Source organism: Haematobia irritans, chromosome 1 (assembly GCF_050003625.1).
Source record: "Haematobia irritans isolate KBUSLIRL chromosome 1, ASM5000362v1, whole genome shotgun sequence".
Lineage (NCBI taxonomy): Eukaryota > Metazoa > Arthropoda > Insecta > Diptera > Muscidae > Haematobia > Haematobia irritans.
In genome coordinates, this window is record NC_134397.1 from 22,809,667 (window position 1) to 22,820,876 (window position 11,210).

Genomic DNA, 11,210 nt, shown 5'->3' on the forward strand with positions numbered 1-11,210 from the left:
TGAAGCAAATTTTCACTGAGAAAATTCTGTATCCCATCATCCTCGTTGTGGGCTGTCTATAACTATGCGATGCAAAGGAACTGCGCACAGAACAGCTGTTAAACTTTTTTTTGGGGATTTTTCTTCCGTATGACAAAAATTTTAAAGGATGCTTTGAATAAGTAATGTGCAATGTAAAACAAGATAAATAGGTTGGGCATTATTTTTTAACAAAAAAAAAATGCATTAATTTTTAAAAGTAGGAAGAAAATTTTATGAATAAATTATAAAAATATTTTTAAATAAATTGTAATAATAAAATTTCTTTTATTTTGTAAATGCCCTTATCCACTTAAACAGTATGCTGTTTAAAAAAATATTTATACATACGTTTTTAATATGTTTCTTTTATGCAATGGAATAAACGTTAATATATACGAAGGAAACTTTTAAAATATTTGTAGTAATTTTATTTACTACTTATTATTATTACTAGTAAATTTATTTATTTGTTATTAGTTTATATTTTGTTATTATATCACTTGAATTAGTTTTAATTTTTCCCGTTTTCTCTACTCCAAAGTTCTCTTATCAATATGCGTGAGTTCCAATGTATTCTGTAATTTTTACTGAAATGAGTTGAATATACATTACAGACAAGGCTATGGTGGTGGGTGGTTAGATATTGCCCCCTCTCTCTCTCTATTAAACCCCATGGTTGCCTTAAAATTATCTAAAATCAAAATAAACAAAATCAACAGTTGTCAACCTGAAATTTTGGCGCATGCCTGCTGAATGTGTTTTGATTTACATTTCATCTATTCTCCAGTAATCAGATGTTACCACCGGTTGCCTTATGTACTCTCACATAATCAACAAGTTTTTGTTTATTTCCGGTTGTTAAGATAAAGAGCGAATATTAGAATTTTGTTTGTAAACAGTAATCAGCTGTTTTCTATACGTGATGAGAAAAAAGGAAAATCCACCAACTATCTCTGCATAGCATATGATTTCGTTGGGAAAGGACTCAACAATTGGTTGTAATATCTCTTTTTTTTATTTGAGAGAGACGAAACTGTTCTCAGTTTAAGAGAGAAATATAGGATATCATAAAGAGTTGTAAATCATCGCTAGGTTAATTACGTTTTGTTATCTACACTCAAAAAAAGTTTACTTGGATAAAAAGATTTCGACATTCCCTTAAGGATTTTGGTAATGAGCAAAAGATATTGATTCTATAGAATAATGACATAGCTATCTACACGGTTGAAAAAGACTGTTTTTCATATGTTTGGCTATAAACATTATATGTTTGGAACACAAATTTTTAAACACAATATTTTTGAGTGCAAGCATATAATGTTCATAAACTAGCATAACATGTTTGGGACATATATGTTAATATGTTAGAACATATTATGTTTGGGACATAAAATGTTTGTAAATATAATATGCTTGAATGCAAACATATATTAATTTAGAAATAGCCTATAAACATATATGTGTTTAGTAGCTTGGAGCGCTATTTAACAGGGAGCGATATTGAATTAAGTTGGTGGTTGTTGCTTGTTATTACAAAATTAACATTTTATTTTTCCTTGGGCAATTGATCAGCTACTTCTTTGATCCTTACAAACTGTGTGGTCCGCTGTTCGAATCCCCGTCCGGCAAAAGGTAAAAATAAAATAAAATAAAAAATCATAAAATTGAATAATTTCTTCTACAATGTTTGTATTACAGAAAAAGGTGCTAAGAACTAAAAAATCTCGTGGAAGTGAGAAAGATGTCGGGGAATATACAATTGGTCAGAAACAAAATTTTGAGCATTCAGGTCGAAAACCTATGTTGTTAGCACCTATATTACCTGTTTATTTTCATAATTCATTATGATTGTAAATATATAAATAAATAAATAAAATTTTGAGCACAATATTGTTTGGGAGAATTTTTTTAAGCATATAATATTTTTGGGTGCAAAATGCTTCCAAACATATTATATGGTCACATAATAACATATTGTTTTTTGGAAGATAACATTATTGAATTTGGATGCAAAAATACAAAATGTTTGGAACTTAGACTACCCAAACATATATTGTTTAGACCAATATGCTTTCAAACAAATTATATATTGGTAGAGATCAAACATATAAATGTGTGGGCAATACCCAAAAATGTATATGCTTGAAGCAAAATATGTTTGGGAGTATATGTTACAGAAGCGATTTTTTGTGAGGGTGTAGATTTAAGTCTAGGCTCGAAAGAATTGAAATTACGTTAATTGTCTCAATTTATTCGCTTTTTGGAATTTATTAGGTTAAGTTAGTTTAAAGTGGCTGTCCCTTGTGATACCTCATTATAATTACATATAGGCACTCCTAGTATGTATTTTACTGTTGAATCCAACGTTGGTCCAACCTTATTGTTCCAAAAACATTAGCACACTGCTTAAGTTAACATTTTTCAGGTATGCCAGTAAACTAAAGTTATATGCTCCTAAAATTCGCTTACACCTTACACAAAATACAGGACACTACACAAGAGGTGTTTGATTCCTTTTCCTCTGTATCATGACAGCTCATGTATTAGACATTATTCTTCACGCCAATAATGTTTGCAAACTTGCCTATCAGGCAGCGTTGCAATCACGGTTGCAAAAATTTGAAGAAAATTTTACCAAAAACTATAAAAAAAAAAATCTTATATTGTCAAAATTTTATTTCTATAGAAAATTTTGTCAACAGTTTATTTCTATAGAAAATTTTTTCAAAATGTTATTTCTATAGAAAATTTTGTCAAAATTTTATTTCTATAGAAAATTTTGTCAACAGTTTATTTCTATAGAAAATTTTTTCAAAATGTTATTTCTATAGAAAATGTTGTCAAAATCTTATTTCTATAGAAAATTTTGTCAAAATTTTATTTCTATAGAAAATTTTGCCAAAAGTTTATTTCTATAGAAAATTTTGTCAACAGTTTATTTCTATAGAAAATTTTGTCAAGATGTTATTTGTATAGAAAATTTTGTGAAAATGTTATTTCTATAGAAAATTTTGTCAAAATGTTATTTGTATAGCAAATTTTGTCAAAATCTTATTTCTATAGAAAGTTTTGTCAAAATTTTCTTTCTATAGAAAATTTTGTCAAAATGTTATTTCTATAGTACGTTTTATTATTTTATTTCTATTGAAAATTTTGACAACATTTTATTTTTATAGTAAATTTTGTCAAAATTTTATTAAAGGATTTGTAGATTAATTTTAAGATTAATTTGGGGATTAATTTCCTTATTTTTTCAATATTTCTACAGGAAATTTTGTCAAAATTTTATTTCTATAGAAAATGTTGTCCAAATTTTATTTCTATAGAAAATTTTGTCAAAATGCTATTTCTATAGAAAATTTTGTCAAAATGTTATTTCTATAGAAAATTTTGTCAACAGTTTATTTCTATAGAAAATGTTGTCAAAATCTTATTTCTATAGAAAATTTTGTCAAAATTTTATTTCTATAGAAAATTTTGTCAACAGTTTATTTGTATAACAAATTTTGTCAAAATGTTATTTGTATAGAAAATTTTGTCAAAATGTTATTTGTATAGAAAATTTTGTCAAAATGTTATTTCTATAGAAAATTTTGTCAAAATGTTATTTGTATAGCAAATTTTGTCAAAATCTTATTTCTATAGAAAGTTTTGTCAAAATTTTCTTTCTATAGAAAATTTTGTCAAAATGTTATTTCTATAGTAAGCTGTGCCAAAATTTTATTTCTATTGAAAATTTTGACAACATTTTATTGTTATAGTAAATTTCGTCAAAATTTTATTTCTATTGAAAATTTTGACAAAATTATATTTCTATAGAAAATTTTGTCAAAATTTTATTTCTATAGGAAATTTTGTCAAAATTTTATTTCTATAGAAAATTTTGTCCAAATTTTATTTCTATAGAAAATTTTGTCAAAATTTTATTTCTATAGAAAATTTAGTCAAAATGTTATTTCTATAGAAAATTTTGTCAAAATTTGATTAAAGGATTTGTAGTTATATGAAGAAATGATGCACAGTAGGATTAAAGATGATTCGATTTAAAGGGGATTAATTTCCTTACGTGTACAGATTTGTATCTGGCGTTTTCTTTTCAATGGCTCTGTAAGGTTAGGTTAGGTTAGGTATAGTGGCTGCCCGATGCATCAGGCTCACTTAGACTATTCAGTCCATTGTGGTAACACATTGGTGAACTTCTCTCTTATCACTGAGTGCTGCCCGATTCCATGTTAAGCTCAATGTCAAGGGACCTCCTTTTTATAGCCGAGTCCGAACGGCGTTCCACATTGCAGTGAAACCACATAGAAAAGCTTTGAAACCCTCAGAAATGTCACCAGCATTACTGAGGTGGGATAATCCACCGCTGAAAAACTTTTTGGTGTTCGGTCGAAGCAGGAATCGAACCCACGACCTTGTGTATGCAAGGCAGGCACCACGGTGGCTCCCCAATGGCTTTGTTGATCAAGTTCCTCGAATGGCTCTGTTGATCAAGTTCCTCGAATTGTAAATTACAATTTTATTTCTATAGAAAATTTTGTCAACATTTTGTTGCTATAGCCAATTTTGTCAAAATTTGTTTCTTTAGAAAATTTTGTCAAAATTTTATTTCTATAGAAAATTTTCTGAAAATTGTATTTCTACAGAAAATTGGAAAATTTCGATAAAAGTAATAAAATTTCACTACAAGCAAATAATTTTTCTCCACTAAAAATAAGTTAAATTTAGCGTAAGTTTAACTACGGAAATTTTTTTCTGTGTATGGAAAATTTTGTCAACAGTTTATTTCTATAGAAAATTTTGTCAAAATGTTATTTCTAGAGAAAATTTTGTCAATTGTTTATTTCTATAGAAAATTGTGTCAAAATTTTATATCTATAGATAATTTGGAGAAAATTTTACCAAAAACTAGCAAACAAAATTTTATTTCTATAGAAAAATTGGTCAAAATTTTATTTCTATAGAAAAATTGGTCAAAATTATATTTCTATAGAAAATTTTGTTAACAGTTTATTTCTATAGAAAATTTTGTCAATATTTTATTTCTATAGAAATTTTTGTCAAAAATTTATTTCTATAGAAAAATTTTTCAAAATTTTATGTCTATAGAAAAATTTGTCAAAACTTTATTTCTATAGAAAATTTTGTCAAAATTTTATTAAAGGATTTGTAATTATATGAAGAGTGCATCATAGTAGAATTAAAGATGATGCGATTTAAAGGGGATTAATTCCTATACGTGTACATATTTGTATCTGGCGTTTTCTTTTCAATGGTTCTGTTGATCAAGCTCCTCGAATAATAATTAACTGTAAATTACAATTTTATTTCTATAGAACATTTTGTCAACATTTTGTTTCTATAGAAAATTTTGTCAAAATTTTATTTCTTTAGAAAATTTTGTCAAAATTTTATTTCTATAGAAAATTTTGTCAAAATTTTATTTCTATAGAAAGAAAATTTTGTCAAAATTTTATTTCTATAGAAAATTTTGTCAAATTTTTATTTCTATAGAAAATGTTGCCAAAATTTTATTTCTATAGAAATAAAATCTACCAAAACATCATGAATTCTACCAAAATTTCATTTCCATAGAAAAATTTCTAAAAATGTTATTTCTATATTTTTTATTTATAATTGTTGTTTTTTGATCTCAGCTTAAAACCATGCATTGACTAAACTACAAGTGTAGCTTAACCAACAGAGGAAAAGTATGCTTGTCAAATTTATTTGGGCAAAGCCCTATAGACTGCAAGATGGTTGGATGTACAGCTGTTTCGGAATTACCACATTCCTCATCAGCATCCTCTACTTTTTTTATTTATTTATTTTGCAAAATCTACCAAAATTCTACCAACTGCAGCAACCGTCGTTGCAATTCTCTCGACGGACATTCGCCATTATAACATGCTTCTCACACAGTGTGAGCTTGCAGATAGCCAGAGCCATACCAACAGATTCTAGTTCCCCTGCAATATGTAAGGTAGTTTCTGGCATTGCTAACTCATCCGTTTCGGATGAGAACCTGGTCTGTTCCTATGGTTAATGTTGTACTGCTCAGCCATCTTGTTGAGAGATTTGTAACAGTTTCGAGTTAAGGAGCACGGAGTCCAAGGATTTGATTGCAGCGTGACCGTCTGAGTATATATTTATACTAACATTTGCTGGAAAATTACTTCCGGGGTGCACAACGCCGCTGTGTCTAAACTTGTCGGTTGCTGATGTACTGGACAATTGTCGATTTTAGTCCCACTGGAAAATTACTTCCGGGGTGCACAACGCCACTGTGTCTAAACTTGTCGATTGCTGATGTACTGGACAATTGGGAGCCACCGTGGTGCAATGGTTAGCATGCCCGCCTTGCATACATAAGGTCGTGGGTTCGATTCCTGCTTCGACCGAACACCAAAAAGTTTTTCAGCGGTGGATTATCCCCCCTCAGTAATGCTGGTGACATTTCTGAGGGTTTCATAGCTTCTCTAAGTGGTTTCACTGCAATGTGGAACGCCGTTCGGACTCGGCTATAAAAAGGAGGCCCCTTGTCATTGAGCTTAACATGGAATCGGGCAGCACTCAGTGATAAGAGAGAATTTCACCAATGTGGTATCACAATGGACTGAATAGTCTAAGTGAGCCTGATACATCGGGTTGCCACCTAACCTAACCTAACCTAACCTACTGGACAATTGTCGATTTTAGTCCCACTTTTTCCCTATTGCCTTTTTGCACGAGTACAAGGCTTTTCTCAACCTTTTCTTCAATATTTAGCTTAATATAACCACTGGGTATTTTCCACACTCACCAAAGGGAATTTCAATATCACCTAACCGTGCGAATTTTGCGTTCTTTGCAGTCCATGATTTGGAAGTTGTTCCAAAGGCATAAATTTAAAAGCACTTCCAAAAATGTCTTCCCAAAGATGTTCTTTATTTTAACTACATAAGGAGTTCTTTTAATTCAAATTTTTATAACTCGTTTCATATTTTTAAGGTGTAATTCTTTTTTTTTTTTGTTTCAAAGAGGTTAAAAACAGAGAAAAATTTAATAAACTAGTGCAAATTACTTCAATTTTGTCGAAAAAAAAATGATAATCTGTTCTAAAAAAATTCCGAATATTTGAAAATATTTAGTGTCAAACGTTTCAGACAAGGGTTAGGGTGCATTAAAAATCATAAAAAATATTTAGTTGGCAAAATATCACAAAGTTGTTAATTCATATCCAAAAATTATTTGTTTTAGTATAATTAAAAATTTTTGTTTTTTATTATTGAATTATAATTGAATTTTAAATTTACTATAATTTTGATTGAATTTAATTGTCTTTAAATTAAATGGATTTATATAAACAAATATCAAAATTTCTGTACATTTTTCTCCGTGTAAATTCTTCCAATGAAATAATTCTTCAATACTCACAAGTACTCATAGATTTTTGTGTATTGTGTTTTGAATAGATTTTAACATTTCAAAACGGAAAAATATATATTTTGTTAAAATAGCCTGTCATCGAAACTAGAAAATACCTCGCAAAAAAAAAATGGCTAACATCTTTACCGAAGGAGGAGAACCCTTAGGAAAGAATATGGAGGAGATTCCTTTAAATGAGGGAGGTGTTAATAGACAATTTGAGGGCGAAGTTTCTTCTGCGGATAATCAAAATTATGATGCTGAAACTGTGAAAAAGGAAAGAGAATTGAAACAGGAAAATTTTCTCAAAGATCTTAGAGAAGAGGGAGGAGATAATAAACGCAAACTGAAAACCAATTCACTTAAGAGATTTTTTCGCTTACCTTCTAAGAAGTCAAGTGAAAAAGCTGAAGTTTCTGCTAGTGGATCTGGAATCGATGCGGAGTCACAATTAGCTAATAGTGAAACAGATGACAATAGTATCGATGATGATGTAGAAATTGATGGTAGTGGATCGGCCCGAGGACCACATAGACGCTTTAAATTACGTTTAGGTGGAATGCAACGGCATGGTAGGAACTTCATAGCAAGCCCGTTTTTATGGGAGATATTTTTTTAGTTTTCTTCAAATATTTTTTTCTTTGCTTTAGTAAACTCTCTCGATGGCGAATCAAAGATTGATCTTGGTACAGCTTCAAAAATTTCTTTGAAATCTTCTTTGTCCAATTATTGGAATTCCGTCTTCAAGAAGAAGACATCAAAATCTTTGAATGACATCGAAGATCCAAAGGATGTAAAAACAACTAACTTCATGGAGACTCCAGATCAACATGATCGAATGGCTGAAGATATTCACTCTTTAAAGATATCGGATGATAATCAGGCAGACTAACTATTTGTTTTTTTAATTTTTTTTATCTAAATTTTATTAATTAAATGTCAATTTAAAAAGCTATTGGTAAATAGATTTTATGGATTTATTTATTTGAATTTAGCAAAAACCTCAAAAATGTCTATAGGGTGATACGGTCAAAATTTGGTCAATATAAACTTGACGTATTTCTTTCAATTTTGCATTTAAAAAACCTGAACACCCCTCATTTTGAAGGTGTGTGTGTAGAATGTTGCTCCTATTTTGATTTTGGAATTATCTCTTCAGTTGTCAAAATGCCGTCCAAGCAAGAAGAGCAGCGTATCAAAATTTTGCTCGCGCATCGCGAAAATCCGAGCTACTCGCACGCAAAGCTGGCAAAATCGCTAAAAGTTGCCAAATCGGCCGTTACAAATGTAATTAAAGTGTTTGGGGAACGTTTGTCGACAGCCAGGAAGTCTGGATCGGGGGAAATCGAAACCCGGAAGTCGCTGAGACGACAAAGAGAGTGCCGGTAGTTTCAAGCGAAACCCTAACCTCTCTCTCCGAGATGCCGCAAATAAGCTGGGTGTATCGTCTACAACCGTGCATCGAGCCAAAAAACGAGTCGGACTATCGACTTACAAGTCAACTACCCTAGTGACTCCAAATCGCGATGATAAACCAAATACGACGACCAAAGCGCGATCCCGGAGGCTGTACACGACTATGCTGACGAAGTTTGACTGCGTGGTAATGGACAGGAGTTTTATACGGCAAAAGGAAGGGGAAAGGTAGCAGATATTTTCAAGCACATAAAACTGTCAAAGTTCGCAAAGAAATATCTGGTTTGGCAAACCATCACAGGCTTGAAAAGCAGCATTTTCATAGCTTCCGGGACTATCAACCAAGAAATTTACGTGAAAGAGTGTTTGAATAAACGTCTGCTGCCTTTCCTGAAGAAACACGGTTGTTCCGTACTGTTTTGGCCGGATTTATCATCTTGCCATTACGGTAAAAAGGCCATGGAGTGGTACGCCGCCAACAACGTGCAGGTGGTTCCCAAGGACAAGAACCCTCCCAACACGCCAGAGCTCCGCCCAATTTAGAAATACTGGGCTATTGTCAAGCGGAACCTAAAGAAGACCAAAAAAACTGCTAAGGACGAGCAGCAGTTCAAGGCAAACTGGTTTTCTGCGGCGAAGAAGGTGGACAAGGTGGCTGTACAAAATCTGATGGCAGGTGTCAAGCGTGAGGCCCGGCAATTCGGATTTGGAAAAGCGAAAGCCTAACTGAATATTTTTCCTGAATTTTATACTAATTGAACTTGAAAAAGAAATTTAATTTGATTTTTTAAATAAACGATTTCACCGATTTACACGCGTTTTCCCTTGACCAAATTTTGACGGTATCACCCTTTATAAAATGGTTCTTAATCTAAGGGAGAGTACACTAATAGAAAAAATTACGTTCCATAGTCGTGAACAGACGGTGACAAAATGAAACTGAAACGTTCACAAAAAATCAAAACGAAATGTTCACAATTTCGTCCACGGGTGTTCACGAGTTCATAAACGGCATTCGTTTTTCTTTGCCCATGAAAAGTCTTAAAATAATCGTTGATGTTATTATGACAACTCCCTCGGTGGTGCAATGTGCTAAGGCGACTTTTAACGCGTATGGTGCAGAAAATATAGGTTCGAGTCACGGTAGCGGAAATCTTTTTTTAATTTTTTGGTTATAAATTCGTAAACATAACGTTTTCAGATCGTGAACGCTGGTTGTTATTTCGACAACGCATGGTGTCATTTTATCGTTGTCAGATTGACACCGCCTGTTTTCCGTTCGACACCACATGTGTGTTGATTCACTTTCATGAACGAATCGTTTTGAAATGAGCACGCCGTGCATGATTTTTTCTATGAGTGTAGCAACAGTGGTGCACTGGTTAGCATGGCCGCCTTGCATACGTAGGGCCATGGGTTCAATCCCAGTTTCGACCAAACACCAACAAGCGTTTTAGCGGCGGGTTATCCCCTCTCAGTAAAGCTGGTGACATTTCTCAGTGTATCAAAGCTTCTCCAAGTGGTTTTACTGTAAGTGTGAAATGCCGTTCCGAATCGGCTATAAAAAAGAGGCCCTTGTCATTGAGATATACACCGAATCGGGCAGCACTCAGTGATAAGAGAGAAGCTCAACACCTGCGGTGCCAAAATGGACTGAATAGTCTAATTGAGCCTAAAAAATAAAAATGAAAAATAATATTGACTTAATATGAAAGAGAATGAAACGTAAATTTTAACACAAATTTATTAAAAATAAGGATTTTTTTAAAGAAAGTCTAGTGAGCCTAAAAAATAAAAATGAAAAATAATATTGACTTAATATGAAAGAGAATGAAACGTAAATTTTAACACAAAATTCTTTAAAATAAGGATTTTTTCAAAGTTCATAATTTTTGTTATAATTTGTTCCTTAAATTAAGCACACAAATTATTTGAATTTTGCGTCCCTTCTTTGAAGTAGCCTGTTTTTGAAGTATGGCAAATTTGCTTTAAAGTAAAGAAACACATTTTTGATTTAAGGAAATGAGTTTTACATTAACTGAAATGTTGATTTTTTGTATTAAAAATAAAAAATCCAATATTTATTTCTAAGATTTTCAATTTTGCGTTTAAAGTTTTTTTGAAGAAAGCATTTTAGTTAATGTATCGCAAAGAGAGAAAGAAAATTTATCAAATTTCAGAACAATGTTTACTGGTATTCAGAAATTTTAACCCTCTCTTACGGATGTTGATTTGGATACCGAGCCAAAGATGCTGTTTCTAAGATATAACGATACTTTCAGGACACTATCCACACTCAAAAAAAGTTTACTTGGATCCAAAGATTTTGACCTTTTATATAGTACCAACCTTCAAATGAGCCACCG

General features: G+C 31.5%; 1 protein-coding gene across 1 annotated transcript; it reads left to right on the forward strand.

Moving 5' to 3' along the window:
• Nucleotides 1-7,458: 7,458 nt before the first annotated feature.
• LOC142237836 (uncharacterized) lies at nucleotides 7,459-8,395 on the forward strand. The gene is made up of 2 exons (XM_075309278.1): nucleotides 7,459-8,000; nucleotides 8,079-8,395. Exons 1-2 carry the CDS (start codon nucleotides 7,559-7,561, stop codon nucleotides 8,318-8,320), a joined length of 684 nt encoding a protein of 227 aa, XP_075165393.1. The 5' UTR covers nucleotides 7,459-7,558; the 3' UTR covers nucleotides 8,321-8,395.
• Nucleotides 8,396-11,210: the final 2,815 nt, after the last annotated feature.

What these genes read in the sequence shown, in the direction of transcription:
- LOC142237836 (XM_075309278.1), top strand. Translation starts at nt 7,559, where the DNA reads ATGGCTAACATCTTTACCGAAGGAGGAGAACCCTTAGGAAAGAATATG. An exon ending in AGGTGGAATGCAACGGCATG is followed by an intron (nt 8,001 to 8,078) that starts GTAGGAACTTCA and finishes TCTTTGCTTTAG; the next exon opens with TAAACTCTCTCGATGGCGAA.